Source organism: Schistocerca nitens, chromosome 6 (assembly GCF_023898315.1).
Source record: "Schistocerca nitens isolate TAMUIC-IGC-003100 chromosome 6, iqSchNite1.1, whole genome shotgun sequence".
Lineage (NCBI taxonomy): Eukaryota > Metazoa > Arthropoda > Insecta > Orthoptera > Acrididae > Schistocerca > Schistocerca nitens.
The window spans coordinates 541,876,385-541,895,163 of record NC_064619.1 but is presented as its reverse complement, the minus strand read 5'-3'; the positions used below and the strand labels follow the sequence as shown (position 1 = coordinate 541,895,163).

At 40.8% G+C, this 18,779-nt stretch overlaps 1 protein-coding gene across 2 annotated transcripts in view; it reads right to left on the bottom strand.

Annotated features, from left to right (window-relative positions):
- The window catches only part of LOC126263125 (neuferricin), a 54,019-nt gene extending 35,668 nt beyond the window's left edge, over positions 1 to 18,351 (bottom strand). For both annotated transcript variants that reach the window (XM_049960143.1, XM_049960141.1), the window contains exon 1: positions 17,819 to 18,351. Coding sequence is in view for 1 of the 2 variants with exons in the window: in XM_049960141.1 (XP_049816098.1) it covers positions 17,819 to 18,167 (349 nt within the window). In the remaining variant the exon portion in view is untranslated. The remainder of the gene's footprint in view (positions 1 to 17,818) is intronic.
- Between the last annotated feature and the right edge of the window lie 428 nt (positions 18,352 to 18,779).

Here is an 18,779-nt window from a genome sequence, read left to right as displayed (position 1 = left end):
TGGAATGGCTACTTCTACAAACAGTTGGAAGGCATTGCCATGGGTAGACCGCTTATTCCAGTGGTGACTAACTTCTTCATGGCACATTTGAAGCACATGTGCTGGACTGGCACCTTGTAAACCTACAGTGTGGTACAGATATGTCAACAATACCTTCGTTGTGTGGAGCCATGGTGAGGAACAGCTTGGTGACTTCCTACAACCTGTGAACAGCTTCCATGCCAATGTAAAATTTGCAATGGAGGTAGAAAATGACCAACAGCTACTCTTTCTAGTTGTACTGCTCATTAGGTGTGGTGAAAACACAGGACTCAGCCTGTATTGGAAAGCAACACACACTGTCAGCCACCTGCGCAAACTGTCAAATCACCACCCGACCCAGAAAAGAGGCATGATAAATAAGATAAAAATGTAAGCAAGATGAATATGTGAGCCACAACACCTAAGACAAGACATGCAACGCCCGGAAAGCATTCTAAGGAGCCATGGGTACACCGCCAGTTACATATAAGAAGTGTCACAGAATCAAACACTCGGTAAAGTGACACATCGGAAAAAGAAATGTCAGGTATGGCCTTTCTGCTATACACTCCCAGAGTGATGGGCAGAATTGGTCGTATACTGCACAAACACAGCATAAAGACAACTGACAAAGATGATCAAAGAGTGTCTGAGATCGGCAAAGGAAAAAAGAAACCCACTTGCAATGCCAGGAATACACCACATGGCATGTACATGCTGAAAAGTCTATGTTGGAATGACTGGACTATCTATCAATCAACATCAGGAACACTGAACAAAAGAGGCACTGCAGGTTGGGGCAGTTGGAGAAATCAACCATGGTGGAGCACGCACTGTGTAAGACCAACCACATAGTAAAATTTGCCAACATGGAAGTTTTTGCTGTATAGAGGAGCTATCACTCCACTTGTTCAGATAAGCTATAGAAATACACAAACATGACAATAGCTTCAACAAGAAACATCAGCCAAAGAATCCAATACAGAAGCCAACAGGCAGTTGTTCAACAAGTGGCTACGAAAGCCTTGACAATTTTATAAATACCAAAATGACATGGAGACTAAAACTTTAGGCCTTTGAAATAAATCAGTCCTCTTCTATAGTACGAGTACTAACAAAGAAGAAGTGCACAGGAATGTACAGGCACCACACTCTATGGGAACAGATGGTAGTTCTGGCAGAGCGTTTTGAGGCACATTCCAATTGGGAAACCCACCAGAAGACAAACATTAGGTGGCCCACACTCCATGTATGAAAGAAGCATTGGATAATTCACATGATAAGGAAATGTCATATGGTGACTGTGTAAGTGAGCAAGATTTGGTACCGTCACAACTGGACAGGGAAGTTCCCAACTAACTTCAGTGCGGAGACTGTGTACAGAACAAGTCTGGAAGATGCTACTGACCATCCTTACTCCACAGTGACAATGTACTGGTCTCAATGATTTCAAAGCCAAAGGTGCAACTGAGCAGTAACCCTGGTCGGATGTAAATCACCCCTCCTGGAAACTTTACTGATATGTGGACAGCCCAGCATAATCATTGGACTCCACTCTTTCAATCAGTTTACAGAATACACTTGTGAGGCCAATTGGTCAGTAGCTCTCAATGGGCATTGGGTTTTAGGCTGGTTTTTAGGATTGGGGTGGATCACACTGTCTCTCCGTCATGACAGGAAAACAACTTTTAGGGAAATACAATTTGTGACCCTGAGTAGATGGAATCTTAGGCACATCCATATGTGACATCATCTGATGACAAACTGAATTAGTGCAGGGGGCAATATCGTGATATATGTTAAGAACCTGAAGCAATTCCCAGTCAGTGGAAGGTTAATTATAAGACACAGGACTATGGGAGTGCAGCGGGAGGGGGAAGCAGGACAAGTTTCTAAATAACCTTTTATGCATTTGGAAGATAGCCAGATAAGAAGAGGATGCTAACATTACCGCAAAGTGGGCAGCAAGGGGTTCAGGAAGAAGCGATGGTTCAGTAGGAGCAGTCCCCGAAACGTTGCCAATCTTTGGTAACAAAGCAGACTATGGAACTCAGCCAACACCTGGGAAGAAGAGGTTAATGTTCTCAAGGGGAAGGCAGTGCTTCCAGCATTCCTTCTTATCGCTTTTAATTAAGTAACAAGCCTTTGCACAGAGACACTTAAAAATGATGAGGGTGGTCTGCGAAGGATGTCACTTAAGATGTTGCCAGGGCCTTCAAGTCTGGTATAGCAGTTGCAACATCTTTGGTCCACTATGGTACCAGCTGCTGGTGAAGAGGCCCATAAAAAGGGCAGGGGGGAGGGGGGGGGCAGAGTACCGGCATTGTGAGTGGCTGTAGCAAAGGCATCTCTGATGACCTTGTTGATACTATTTCATGCAGAGGCAATGAAGGTGACTGCAGAGGTATACAATTGGTCCATTGGATGGTGACAAGGAAAACAGTGATTGCTATTGAAAAGATTACCATTTTTTTAAGCCAAGAAATTGTAAGAGCAACTAACAAAATAGTATTGTGGGTGGAACTAGTGGGTAGGGGTGCACTGAGATGAAATGAAACTTGGTCGATCATCAGAAGGCACTAACAGATGATGTGATGCTCTCCCTTAAGGTTGGTATGCACTGAAATCATCGATCAGGAGAAAGATGGAGGTGAGTGACCATTTGCACTCGCATTACTATCACTTCCCATATGACAACATCTATGTGGACCCACGTATAGACCACTCCGCATGCTCTCTCGAGGCCAGAACAGTTTTCACAGAAGGCACAGTAACCTCAGAGGGTTGGGGAATATATGGCACAGTTAAACTAAAAAATGGATCAGCTGATAGGGGACATCTTGAGGCATCAAGAAATAGTCGGTTTGGTTATCGAGGTATGTGCGCCAGGTAAAAATTCTAGTGGGAGAACAAGGCTTGATTACAGCAAGTATGACCGCCCCCAGTAGCTGAATGGTCAGTATGGCAGATCGTCAATCCTCTGGACCCGGTTTCGATTCGCAGCTGGGTCAGGGAATTTTCTCCGCCCAGGGACCAGGTGTTGTGTTGTCTTCATCATCATCCTCATCGACTACAGGTCGTTGAAGTGGTGTCAAATTGAAAGACCAGCACCCAGCAAATGGCCTGCCCAACGGGGGGCCTTAGCTATACGATTAAATAAATAAAATAAACAGCAAGTATATTCAAGATTATGTCAGCTGCAATATTTATGCAGAGATGAAGTAGTTTGGACAGGATAAACAAATGTCCATCAAACCAGTCTCCGGACTGGAAATCACAATAACAATAAAAATAACAACAACAACAACAACATGCCTCAACACTATGCTAATGCACCAAGAGTCTATATTTCAGTTAACTTCCCAAGGATTTGACTTTTCATTTGCGACTATTAGATAATTTACTCCTCTCTTTGATGTCTTTTCCCTTCATGTTTGTCTACCTACCTCCAACTGAAGGTGGGGTCCTTTTTCCATCTGAATTCTGAGTGATCTATCCCTCACCCCAAACTCCCCCAAATATTTCCTCCTTTCTGCACTGAAATAGGAACCTGTTGTTCCAAAAGCTAACAGTGCTGTATTTATTTGTATCTATACTGTGAACTACTCCTCCTGAATTCACATTGTGGCTAACCAATCAGTCTCTCTGCTACTTAAAAAATGAACAAGTGTCAAAAGTGCTGTGTCTGCCTGAACTCCACTTTTGAGTATACTTTATGTGCAAGATCAAAAATTTGTGTTTTATTATTATAGACGCAAGAAATCACTGTGTGCCAATATTACTTGTGTGCCCATTTTTTTACTTTTAATTCCTAGATTTACATGTGTGCCCATGTCATTTTCAAATTTTAAAAAAGCACAGCTATTCTCTCTTTTGTTTTTGTTCTAGTGCAAATTAAGTTAAAATTCTGCCAAGTTTCAGAGGATCTTCACACAAAATTTTTGTGAATAATGCTGGTACCGGTATATATCTGTATTCGGTACAATGATTACATTAGTCAGATATGACTAACTTAATACCTTTTTAATCAGGGTGTTTTGGACATTATAATTGTAACCATACGCATATGCTGAGACGATAAACATGTTTGTTCCCTGAAGATGATCTATTACAATTGCAACCAGTTACATAAATAAATTGGTACACCATAGCAGCTAACAATGGTTCTATACGACTTCCAAGAAGTTTTTGCATGCTTGTTGTACCACCTACTAATAATACACCACATATAAACTCAAACAGTTTTTCAAATAAGTGAGTAATGTGTAGGTGAAAGCTGATGTTGGCAGATGCATTGTGAATAACCAACAACAGGGAAGTGCCAGTTTACACAAGAGATTAGAACACAAATGTATTATAAAGCATAATATCATAAATATGAATTTCTATGATGAACAATTATTAAGCAATCAACTGCAGTATGACAATTCTGCACATCACTATCATGAAGAATAATTTGCAAAGTGGAGTAAAATATTACTCCTTGTTTAAATATACCAATGAAAATTTTAACATGAGGTTTGGATAACAGTTTGATTTTTGTGGTTAGTGCAAAGAACAGAAGAAAAACTTGAGAATGCTACATTATGTGATCTAGTGAAATGGACATATGAGGAAATCATTAATGACAGACACAGAGCAAAGTAGTTCCATTAAAAAATGCAGGCAGTTTAAGAGTAAATATATTTGGTAGGCTTTCTTTCTGATTATTTGCAGAATCTCCCGCCATCATATACTATTGTTATTATTTATTATTGTCAACATCATACTTTTGACATTATTGAATACATGACTTCTCTATACTTCTCACTCGTGATATGAATCCATGTCACTGCCACTTGTTTTCTAACACCATGTAGCTACTTACCATTAGACTGCTCAGTCTTTTGTTACCTCCCTCATGTTACAGTCACGAGTAGTGTTCAACTGAGAACATTCACATGAACCAACATACAGACCTCTCCAGTTGCCTTCCCAGGACCAGTACGATTCCGACAGAATCCATGGGAACCACAAAGTGTTGGGGAACAGTCATCAGCAAAGTGAGTTAGTTTGAGGGCGATACCGAAGAAGAGGAAATTAGCTGTTGCAGTTTCGGCAGGTGGCAGCTGTATCTGTTCCAGTTCTATCAGCTCATCACATCAAGGACGTTCTCATTAGGCATGGAAGGGGCAGGAGGACCGGTCATGTCCCAGGGCCATTGCGTGCTAACAGTGTGGAAAATCAATGAACATTGGCTCAGAATCTGATGGAACTGACGGGATACGGTCCTCCTCCTCTTTTGTAACTTTCGGTGGCCAAGATTCTTGAAAGGAATTATCCACTGTAGGCAGGGAAACAGATGAAGAGCAGGTAGCCCTGGGCCCACAGAATGCAGCTCCTTCAGGCACTGGCTGTTGTTGGACCTCTGATCTGTGGGTTTTTGAGTACTCAAAGGGAACCTTGTCACCTGTAGATGCTGGAGGATGAAGGTATTTCTCTGGACTGGCAGGGGTAGCAGATCACAAAGGTGATGTCATGTGAACCATGAGAGTAAATGGCAGTGGTAGATCTGAGGTGAAAAAAAAATTGAGGTTGTCAGGTGAAAGCAGTATTGTTGTTGCTGTGGTCTTCAGTCCTGAGACTGGTTTGATGCAGCTCTCCATGCTACTCTATCATGTGTGAGCTTCTTCATCTCCCAATATGTACTGCAGCCTACATCCTTCTGAATCTGTTTAGTGTATTCATCTCTTGGTCTCCCTCTACGATTTTGACCCTCCATGCTGCCCTCCAACGCTAAATTGGTGATCCCTTGATGCCTCAGAACATGTCCTACCAACCGATCCCTTCTTCTTGTCAAATTGTGCCACAAGCTCCTCTTCTCCCCAATCCTATTCAATACTTCCTCATTAGTTACGTGATCTACCCATCTAATCTTCAGCATTCTTCTGTAGCACCACATTTCAAAGGCTTCTATTCTCTTCTTGTCCAAACTATTTATCGTCCATGTTTCACTTCCATACATGGCTACACTCCATACAAATACTTTCAGAAACAACTTCCTGACATTTAAATCTATACACGATGATAACAAATTTCTCTTCTTCAGAAACACTTTCCTTGCCATTGCCAGTCTACATTTTATATCCTCTCTACTTCGACCATCATCAGTTATTTTGCTCCCCAAATAGCAAAACTCCGTTACTACTTTAAGTGTCTCATTTCCTAATCTAATTCCCTCAGCATCGCCCAACTTAATTCGACTACAATCCATTATCCTCGTTTTGCTTTTGTTGATGTTCATCTTATATCCTCCCTTCAAGACACTGTCCATTCCGTTCAACTGCTCTTCCAAGTCCTTTGCTGTCTCTGACAGAATTACAATGTCATTGGTGAACCTCAAAGTTTTTATTTCTTCTCCATGGATTTTAATACCTACTGCGAAGTTTTCTTTTGTTTCCTTTACTGCTTGCTCAATATACAGATTGAATAACATCGGGGAGAGGCTACAACCCTGTCTCACTCCCTTCCCAACCACTGCTTCCCTTTCATGTCTCTCGACTCTTATAACTGCCATCTGGTTTCTGTACAAATTGTAAATAGCCTTTCACTCCCTGTATTTTATCCCTGCTGCCTTCAGAATTTGAAAGAGATTATTCCAGTCAACAATGTCAAAAGTTTTCTCCAAGTCTACAAATGCTAGAAACGTAGGTTTGCCTTTTCTTAATCTAGCTTCTAAGATAAGCTGTAGGGTCAGTATTGCCTCACGTGTTCCCATATTTCTACGGAATCCAAACTGATCTTCCCCGAGGTCGGCTTCTACCAGTTTTTCCATTCGTCTGTACAGAATTCGCGTTAGTATTTTGCAGCTGTGACTTATTAAACTGACAGTTCAGTAATTTTCACATCTGTCAATGCCTGCTTTCTTTGGGATTGGAATTATTATATTCTTTCTTTGGGATTGGAATTATTATATTCTTCTTGAAGTCTGAGGGTATTTCGCCTGTCTCATACATTTTGCTCACCAGATGGTAAAGTTTTGTCAGGACTGGCTCTCCCAAGGCTTTCAGTAGTTCTAATGGAATGTTGTCTACTCCGGGGGCCTTGTTTCGACTTGGGTCTTTCAGTGCTCTATCAAATTCTTCACGCAGTATCATATCTCCCATTTCCTCTTCATCTACATTCTCTTCCATTTCCATAATATTGTCCTCAAGAACATCGCCCTTGTATAGTCCCTCTATATACTCCTTCCACCTTTCTGCTTTCCCTTCTTTGCTTAGAACTGGGTTTCCACCTGAGCCATTGATATTCATACAAGTGGTTCTCTTTTCTCCAAAGGTCTCTTTAATTTTCCTGTAGGCAGTATCTATCTTACCCCTAGTGAGGTAAGCCTCTACATCCTTACATTTGTCCTCTAGCCATGCCTGCTTAGCCATTTTGCACTTCCTGTCGATCTCATTTTTGAGACGTTTGTATTCCTTTTTGCCTGATTCATTTACTGCATTTTTATATTTTCTGCTTTCATCAATTAAATTCAGTATTTCTTCTGTCGCTCAAGGCTTTCTACTAGCCCTCGTCTTTTTACCTACTTTATACTCTGCTGCCTTCACCACTTCATTCCTCAAAGCTATCCATTCTTCTTCTACTGTATTTCTTTCCCCCATTCTTGTCAATTGTTCCTTTATGCTCTTCCTGAAACTCTCTACAACCTCTGGTTCTTTCAGTTTATCCAGGTCCCATCTCCTTAAATTCCCACCTTTTTGTAGTTTCTTCAGTTTTAATCTACAGTTCATAACCAATAGATTGTGGTCAGAGTCCACATCTGCCCCTGGAAATGTCTTACAATTTAAAACCTGGTTCCTAAATCTCTGTCTTACCATTATATAATCTATCTGATATCTTCTAGTATCTCCAGGGTTCTTCCATGTATACAACCTTCTTCAATGATTCTTGAACAAAGTGTTAGCTATGATTAAGTTATGCTCTGCGCAAAATTCTACCAGGCGGTTTCCTCTTTCATTTCTTAGCCCCAATCCATATACACCTACTATGTTTCCTTCTCTCCCTTTTCCTACTCTCGAATTCCAATCACCCATGGCTATTAAATTTTCATCTCCCTTCACTACCTGAATAATTTCTTTTATCTCATCATACATTTCATCAATTTCTTCGTCATCTGCAGAGCTAGTTGGCATATAGACTTGCACTACTGTTGTAGGCGTGGGCTTCGTGTCTATCTTGGCCACAATAATGCGTTCACTATGTTGTTTGTAGTAGCTTACCCGAACTCCTATTTTTTTATTCATTATTAAACCTACTCCTGCATTACCCCTATTTGATTTTGTATTTATAACCCTGTATTCACCTGACCAAAAGTCTTGTTCCTCCTGCCACCGAACTTCGCTAATTCCCACTATATCTAACTTTAACCTATCCATTTCCCTTTTTAAATTTTCTAATCTACCTGCCCGATTAAGAGATCTGACATTCCATGCTCCGACCCGTAGAACGCCAGTTTTCTTTCTCCTGATAATGACATCCTCCTGAGTAGTCCCCGCCCGGAGATCCGAATTTGGGACTATTTTACCTCCGGAATATTTTACCCAAGAGGACGCCATCATCATTTATCCATACAGTAAAGCTGCATGCCCTCGGGAAAAATTACAGCTGTAGTTTCCCCTTGCTTTCAGCCGTTCGCAGTACCAGCACAGCAAGGCCGTTTTGGTTAATGTTACAAGGCCAGATCAGTCAATCATCCAGACCGTTGCCCCTGCAACTACTGAAAAGGCTGCTGCCCCTCTTCAGGAACCATACGTTTGTCTGGCCTCTCAACAGATACCCCTCCGTTGTGGTTGCACCTACGGTACGGCTATCTGTGTCTCTGAGGCACGCAAGCCTCCCCACCAACGGCAAGGTCTATGGTTCATGGGGAGGGTGAAAGCAGTAACTTTTGCATAATTGGCCATCATGTCACGAGAATGCAGGCATTTATAATTTTTCCTTGCCTCACTGTATAACTAACAGTCAATGATTTACAGTGCAGCATTTTCTTTGCTTTTTTACATAGTGGACAAATCGGTGAATGTGGAGGATAGAGTTAAGTACAGTTACACAAAAGAGGCTGTTCGCAAGGATGACCCTCATGGAGTCATCATCTGCAGTTTCTGCACTTTGGCTCTTCTTGCAGTGGGATGACATACAGCCAAAGCATAAATGTCACGCGTGGCAGGGTGAAGTTTCATGTCACACCCACACACACCATAAATTTAACTTTTTCTGGAAGGGCATTTCCCACATAGGCTAAGATGACTGCCCCTGTATGGTCATCCTGGGAGCTTTTTTTGTATGTGCTAGACAAAACACACATTTCGATGTTCAAGATTAGTTCAATTCCTTGGGCCATGTTCAAAGATTTATATGGTACAATAGTAACTGGTATGTCACCCACTCATTCACATGCCTGAAGAATGTGGAGCACAGGAAGCCTTGCACAATTTTCCCAATTAGTCAACTTCTCCAAATTTGTCTTCTATGTGTTCCACAAAAAACAATGGTTTAGTCACCATAGAAGTATCACTACCTATTCTAGTAAACACCAGGTATTGAGTAACTAGTTTTACTCCCAGATATCTGGCCTGTTCCTCTTCCCATGGGGTAGCAAGAGTGCAGAAAGCAGTAGATTGTAGCTGTCCATGTTGAAATATCTAGATCTGTCTGTTACGAGGGCCGAATCCGGAAGGCCCTTGTGTAGGTTGAATTTGATAAGTTTCATGTGCAAAACAGCAGTCCTAATGCCACTTACAACAATCATGGACTCTTCACATGAGCACCATCCAGCCACAGCCAAGGTCACCAGACACATCCAGCCCAGGAAGGTGGGCACCTACTCCTTGGCATGCGGGGGAAGCTGGCATCTCAGGCATCTGAAGTGTGATCCCTGTGTCATCAGGGAGTTCTACAGAAAGAGTACATAACAGCCCCATCACGTTGGATTGGCTACCACATTGGCTTTTGCGTGCATATATGAGTCCATGCATTTATTGTGCATAGAGGTTTGTCAACATTGTACGCAGGAGGCACTATGTAAGGCATTCTTCCCCAGTCGGTCAACACCACAGAAAAAATTTTGAAAATGTAAGTCAAACTCAAACAGAGTCCAAAATTACTTCAGGTGAAAAATGGTGTAAGGGAAATAAATGAAGATGTTGATGAAAGAAGGCAGAACCTAGGGAAGCTGTCACGAGAGAAAGAAAGAGAAGTAAGGATAGTTGGAGATGGAAGACTGCAGCATAAGAAAAAAAGAAAATGCTTCAATTGCTTGGGGTCTTGTGCTTGTCACACACATACTCACAAAAGTGTTGTGAGTCCCCTGGGTGGTGCAGAGGTGGTGTTGATGACACACTAGTTTTTCTATCATTGAGATTGCTAGATTTATGTGTCTGCTAACTTTGATTGGTAAGTAGGTTTTTATTGCCTTTTATTGTAGCATGCATAGTATGTCTATTTATGTGTATAATTCTTTATTTCTTGTATAACAAAATTTATGATTTTTTTAGTTGTGTTGTTCATTGTTGGTAATTATGTCAACACTAATTGGTAGGTATTGTAGAGCTTGTTTTACCTACGTTGGTGAGGTTAGCTTTTCAGTATTAGTTATATGGACGAGTTTTGGTTTTGTGGTACTGCAGAATTCATTTTAGCTATACAAGGTCTGTTACAAAAGTATTTGACCTTTGGCCAGGAAAAAAACTGGAATGCCTGGAGTGTTGGACACCTAATCACCCTCAAAGTAATTTATTTGGGACTCCACACACTTCTCCCAGTACAACCATTGTTGGAAGCATGCCAAAAAAGCCTCTTTCAGAATAGAGTTTAGCTCGGTTGTCATTGTTGCAATAATGTCCTCTCTTGTCTAATATTGCATTCTTTTCAATGGTCTCTTGAGCTTGGGGAACAGCCAGAAGTCACAGGAGGCTATATCAGCAGAGTAAACAGCCTGCTGAAGCACAGGGAACTGGTTTTTTTACCAAAAAAGTCTGAATCATATGGGAGGAATGTGCTGGAGCATTATCGTAATAGAGGTGCCAATTTTCTGTTGGCCACAAGTCCTCTCTTGTGTCACACACAGTCACATAGGTGACAGAAGACATCCCTGTAGCAATCTTTGGTGACTTTTTGACCCTATGGTGTGTACTCGTGGTGTACCACACTGAGGGTGTCAAAGAAAGCAGTCAGCATCATTTTGACATTGCTGTGCACTTGGCGGGCCTTCTTTGGCCTTGGTGACGACGAATGCTTTCCCTGTGATGACTGAGATTTGGTTTCCAGGTCATGCTCGTATACCCAGGATTCGTCATCAGTAATTATGATGTTCACAAAGTCGGGGTCATTTTTTGTGGAGTCCAGCAAGTCCTGAGAGACTTCAATACTAAGTTGCTTTTGCTCTGCCGTCCACGGTTTCGGCACAAATTGTGCTGCTGACACTCTCTTCATGGCTAAAACTTTGGTCACAATGAAATGTGCCAAAAAAGTTATGATGCCCACCTCTTCCACAATTTCTCTGATAGTTACACGACTGTCCCGCATCACCACAACAATCTCATCGGCAATGACCTGGTCATTTTGGTATGTTGGTGGCAGACCAGAGCATGGTTCGCTCTCCACCAATATGAAGCTGTCTTTAAATCAACTGTATCACTCCTTAATCTCTATGGCGCTTACAGCATTGTCACCGAAAGCCGTCTGAATCTTCCGAATGGTTTCCACCTGGTTGTTGGTCAGTTTCTGGCAAAATTTGATGCAGTAGTGCTGCACCAGTCATTCCATCATTCCCCTAGCGATGAAGAACCAATGAGCATTACACACTACATCACTCAACTGCTGCTTGCCAGTATTGGTGCTATCAACAGGCAGGAAAAAATTCATGCATCCACATGAATGCTTAAAGTCGACTCATGCAAGCACTATAGATTAAAATCCATCAGGTGTTCGCAAAAGAAAGAGGTCGTATACTTTTCTAACAAATGTCATATAGATAGAGGGAAATTTTAGATGCTGGAATTTTTTAATTGTGTGTGGTTTTGCAATATTGAGGATTCTGTTTGAACTATACAGGTTGAGTGAAATGTCTGATTTTTTTCTCCATTTATCTGATGACCATATGCATGGGATCATAGATGGTGGGCAGCAAGTGCTCCATTGCCTCACAAATCAAATGCTGTGCTGTCCGTGTACTACCAAAGTATGGAATTTAAAATAACTGTAAATAATTTTTTATACTCACCCATGTCATGCAAAGAGATACTGGAACCTGTCATTATTTTTCATGAATTTCTGAACTCTATTCAAGAAATTCCTGACATGATGTAATTGTAGGAATGGAAATAATTGACTTGCAGATATTATCCTTAAGATCCTGCAACATGTGTGAGTTGGTTGCATACACTTTACCCTTTTTCAAATGGAAATTGCATCAGGTTAACTCTGTCATAGCACATCATGAATTGCATGCAAAGAAACATTGGTCACATGAGTCCTTGCCGAATACTGTTGAACAAATGCAAAGGTTAGGTCTCTCTCATTCAATTAATTAACTAAAAAGCGATTGCAAAATGTTTAGCATGTATCTTTCACTGTTTAACAGTGTTATCAAAACAAATTGAGCTTCTTATTCTGTAACCACTAACTGTACACCACACTCCTATTTTCCGATCACAAAGGGGTTCCTCTTGAAACAGTATAGGTCTATCAGCGCTCCAACATCAACAGTTTTGGGAATTAACATGCCTGTGTAAATAGAACCAAACATCGTCTGAAAACAGAATTAGGAAAGGATCCATTTTATCATGAAGCACTTGTTGCAAAATCTATTTGCAAAACCTAGCCCTGTGTGTGGGATTACCAGCTTTAAGTTCTTGCATTGCTCTTACTTTATAGGTTCTCAGCCCAGGTAACTCAGCAGCTCTTTATACAGAGGTACAAGAAATTTGCAGTGCTCCTTCTCATGAACAGTTACCATTTCATGAAATTTTATTCACTAATTTGTGAATTGCATCAAGACTCAGAATTTGTACATCTGGAAATTTCTGTTTCTGGACAATACATATGGGCTCTGTATGCGCATACAAATCACAAATAAACACTCATTTTCAAATAGAATCATCTGGTTTTGCCATTGTTGTATTCACAGACTTAACTGTTACACTCATGATGTCTATTTCACTGTTCAAATAACACTGGCCAAAAAGGTGCATAGTATGCTATTAACAGAGAGACATGGGGCTCATACAACTGGCCCGCATGGCTGCGGCAGTTGGCAAACAGAACTCTGCATGTGCAGTCATCAGATAAATGGAATATCCTGTATTGTGGTTTTGTTGATTACTGAGGATTTCGTGTACTTGATTTTGGTGTTAATACTGTTTTGATATTTCTTCATTATTGAGACTACAGCATATTTATTCTGCCTCTGTCCAGACCACCTAATTCCACACTGTCCTATTAGTTTCATGTTATTTCTACAATTAAATATTTTTTGTATTATTTATGTCTATACCTGTGTGTGATGAGTGACGTCATGGTCACCAAATTGTAGAAGCTTGCAATTGGGGTGTCCCCCATCTTGATGGCTTCAGGGGTCAAGATTGACAGGTGATGCCCATTCTTCAAGTTTGCCAAATATCATTAAATCTGGAAGCTGGTGTTTTCGTTATTCTTGTGGGTCTTCAACTCTTCTACAATGTGGTCTGAAGTTTCTTTTATACTGTGTGCTGTTTATAAAAGCAGATGTTGGTTGCTGGAAGCTGCATCTCATGCTTATTGCACTGCTGTTGTGCCTAGTTCTCATAGAAACTCTCACACTATTTTATTTATTTTTGATTACTCCATGTTCCTTCTACTGTGATTGCTACAATACAAATTCGAAACTTGTCTTTTTCATTTACCCTCAGTAATTCACGTGTAGTCAATTATATGTGAAATGCATTCCATCTGAACACTCAATATTAATCAAAACATCAATTTCTGAGACTCTCATACTGTGCCTTCTTTAAATGTTGTCATGCAGAAGTTAACATGCGGTTTCTTCTCAAGTACTTCCCTTAATTTTCATGTTGTACTATTTGCTTCATTGTGGTAGACATCTTTTGACCCTCCCACCACTGTGTGCAGCAGCAAGATGATGGACGGGAAAAAAGTTCCACGATTCACTAGCTTATTTTCAAAGTTTAAATCCAGTTAACTAATTGGAGGAAGCTTGGAAATAATGGGAACTTTGAAGGACCAGGCAAAAATGCCATCTAAGAACATGGGTCATGCAAATGACAATGACACATAATGCAATACGTTTCATCCTGGCTGGTGCTACCCTTAGCCTGGTGTTTGGAAGAATTTTCTTTATGTGCTGTTTCCTCCAACCTAACCCACTCTTGCACCGCAAGAAGTGTTGCATTCCGAACTAGTGAAAGAGATCTGCTTCCAGATGGTAAATGGTAATATTCTGTGTTACAATTCTGCCACTTTCATGTTAAGGTAAACTTTTGTGTTCCAACTTGTAACACACTGGTAAAAAAAATTAATTTCCCTTTACAGACTTTCAGAACGCATTCCTTACACCAAAACAAAAAAAGAGGCTAGTAAATGCAGGCTCTAAAATGCATACCTTATGAGCTATGAGATAGATTAGGTGTGTTTCACAGTAGCAAAGATGAGTAAGTGCTCATTCTTAAAAGTGTGCTACTAGAGCCTATGTTGACGAGATAGTTTTATCATGAATGATATCGGCAACAGCATGAAACTGTTACCAAAACGAAAACCAGTAAACTAATAGGACTCCTATGATAAGGTTTTGTGTGGGATTATTAGTAATCCTAATTGTTACGATGAAGAATACTCTGGCTTCACTAATCCACAACAATACTACTTATCTTACCTCCCAACTTAACCCAGACCTTGCACTATGTTACAGATCAGTTTCTCACCATACCTCCATTGGGAAAAAAAATTATCGATGGTGACACAAGTGGTCAAAACTGAACAACAGCATCATTACTTTCAATACACCTAGTTAGGTCTAATATACTACAAACTATTCACCCCTGACCCCCTCCCTCACCCATGGACTGACATCTTCACTTGACCTGTTATCCTTACGACATCTCCACATACAGCCGTCCCTGGTCCGAGACGCCGGAACTTTAGTAAGCCTCATTTCTTTGTGACACACTGAACACTGCATGACTTCATCCAAAAATCCGAATAGTTGACGAAATTTTATTAGAGACAACGCACTGTCCCCCACCATCGCCGACAACCGAAAACTGTTGACCTTGTCAGCCCAAAGACAAACAACGCAATTTACCAAAGTTCACACACGACAAACAGAAAAAACTACAATAATGTCGACATAACAAAACCAAAATCATTAACTCACTGAAAAATATTCCGCTGAAAGCACAGTCACTACTGATACCACACACGTGAAATGCTACCATGCAAATGAACCCCATACACCACATAACATGCTACCCATAAACACACCACTAGAGAGAACCACCAACCGCAACAATACGCCACCTATAAACACACCACACACGCAAAGTAAACCAAAAACATCACCTAACACACAACACATAAACACACCACCAGAGAGCACCACCGATCACATCAAAATGACACCTAAAGACACGCCACTCTCACAAACTAAATTCTGCGCCATTGTGATGTCACACACCACAACAGCCTTACGTCACGGGTCAACGCCGATGGGTGGAATTGAACGCTTCCACTGACCCAGATATTTTCTTCATGGGCTTAATAAAAAGGGTGCAGTACTGGAGGACCAGGAGCCAAAAAATATAATTTCTTCCCCAAAAGCCAGTTTTTAGAATTTTCAAAGCAACATTCGGGATATAGGGTGCAGAAGATTTTCTTGTGTTCCTGTAACTTTCTCTTACAACTCAAACAAGCCTCTGATTATTAACATTGCTGTCATCTAATCCTATGGTCAGTTTCATCTGATAGTTCCTCTTTACATGGACTTCAAACCTGACCAGTAATCCAGTAACAACCGTAAGCCCTAATTAAGAGTTTTGTAAGCAATCTCCTTTTACAGACAAACTGCAGTTCTGTGTATGCTATCAACTGGCTGAACCCTGCCTTCCACTTTACTAAACTTGTGTAGATTATCATTTCAGTTCTTACGGGTAGTGGCACATAGGCTAGTTATACGATTGGAAGAGTTCGGCATGTCTTACAACAGTTGTGAATTACCTGTGCAGTTGGAGGTAGCTACCTTTTTACATTTCGTAAAGTTTCAAAACTTAATATTTGTGCACTTGCCAGATTTGGCACACATCTGATATCTTCTCAAGTAAAAACTTGCTAATTTTCCTACTAGGCCTTTTTGTTATAAGGAAATACTTCCTCATAACTAACCACATAACTGCTAAAGGTCTGAGAATTTTCATACAACACAGACAATAAAGTAATTTTGTGCCGTCTATTACAGCAACTTTAACATAAAGAATTAAAAGCATTCTCAAATGTTTAGACAGACACTCATTTCTCTTTGTTAATACACATGAATACAAATATTTAATAAAATTAGGCCTATGGTGGTTGTTGTTTTGCTATAAAGTTGTGTCCAAAGATCTTAGAGCAATTTTAAAAAAAGCAGAGTGCACATGTGTAAGTAAAGTATCTTCTCCCAAACCCCTAGATTGGTTTCAAACAAGTTTAGCACAGAAACTGTAGGCCTCAAAGGATCAGAAGTGTTGGGTTTAAAACCTCCTAGCTCCAATAGCAGCAGAGATATGGCCAAAACCATGTTTTTCCAAACCCCTGGCAAAGGCTGCTTGCCCGACCGGCATGCTGTGTGGGATCATCATCGGCCTGCCAATCAACTTTTTTGCAGGGCAACCTACAAGTAAGGGGCTTCAACATGTATGCTGCCCAATACGACATGAATGTTGAATTGTAGTATCACAGCCTGCTTTATCAACCAGCTTAAATGACAGCCTGTTCTTCAGAGGCAAAATAAATGATTTTCATGTGCAGCCTGCCCTACGACAAGCGTATTGTGGGAATAGAGTTGGCCTACTTTATTGAACTGTATTGCAGGGACTACATGTGTTGATGAGCGTGGCTGGGAACAGGTTGAGAAAGGCAGAGGAGGGGACAGACAGAGCAGAAGGGAGGCTGAAATGAATGGAGAGAGGAGAGGGGAGGGGAATGCATGAGGAGATGGAAGGTGTAGAGGGGAAGAGGGCAGGTGGAAAAGGAAGATGGGGAGATAGAGGTGGAAACAGTGAGGGGGAGGAGGTTATCAACAGAGGATACAGGGAGAAGATATGATCGGAGCAAGGGGGTGGAGGAAATGAAGAGACTGAGGGAGAGGGGTGGGGGGGGGGGGGGTTGGAGATACAGAGAAGAGGTGGTTGGACAATGTAGCAGGGCATATGGAGGATGAAGCAGAAGGTGGTTTAATGGCAGGAGGAGGTGTATTGAAGATATGTGTCTAACATGTATGTGGACGATGCGCAGGGTAAAGACTAGTGATACAATAATATTAAACAAAAGCCAATGCTGGCAAAATTGCTATTTCATAACAGTAACATCTTACATTTTTTTGCCATCACAGTCGAACAGGCAATGTAAGACAGCTGTTGGTATATTACATTGTTGACAATCACAAAAATACTTAGGCTAAGACTAGTGCTGTAGCGTGTTTGTACATCGATACAAGAAACTGCAATATGGATCTTAATGCTGCCCTTACCTTCTCGTCACCGACTGGAATAATTACACACTGAACATTTACCTGTGAAAAAGTGATAGTCTGCACCGGCCTTATAATGCTTGTTCTCTTTTCCTACATCATAAACTTTGCCCATAATTGATAAATATAAACCACGTTCACCATTAAATTTCTTCAGATCCTCAGGAGTAAATAACGTCGTAGATTTCAGCTTGTTTTTGACGCCTAAATCTTCTTGACTCCTAACATTTCCAAACCAAGTTAGTAACACATTATGAACACTTATCATGACGCTATTCAAATAAGGCGAAAACTTGAAAACATTGACTAATGTAGATAAATGGTACTCGTGTAAATAAAATGCAACTGCAGTGATTAAGAAGGAAACTAGAAACACATTTCTCGCGTTCATTATCAGACACTAAGATAGGCACTGTTTTCACTACACACGCAATACTAATTGTGTTCTGGACAATTCTTATTATTAACAAGCAATAAAAGTCAAAGGTTTGCTTCTTTCTTGATCAACTCTCTATACGTGTGTTACTGGACATCAATCATCTTACCGCCTTACACAAACACAAACACCAAGCACATGCCTCAATATGCACAATCGACCGATCGATATTTTCGAATGTCGAAAGATTATATCGACCAAAAATACGACACTTTTTTAGTCGAGTCTCGGTCGGGCACAGTTTTAATCTGCCAGGAAGTTTCACTTTCTTAGTTGTGTGACGCCAGCCGTTCGTCCACGCGAATGAGGTTTAAAAAAAAAATTGTGTAATGAAAGCCTATGTTAAACCAAGTAGTTCCACATCTTTACGAAATGCTGTATTCATGATCTATGGATCAAGTATTAATGTAATGTAATGTGCAGTGAACATGTTTATTCCTACCACTGGAAACCGATATCATTCTCATTCATCCAAAAAGGAATTTATGTCTCATTCCAGAGACAACGAAAACTTATATACACATCCTCCAACCACCGAGTCTGGAAGCCAATATCAGCCGATTCATA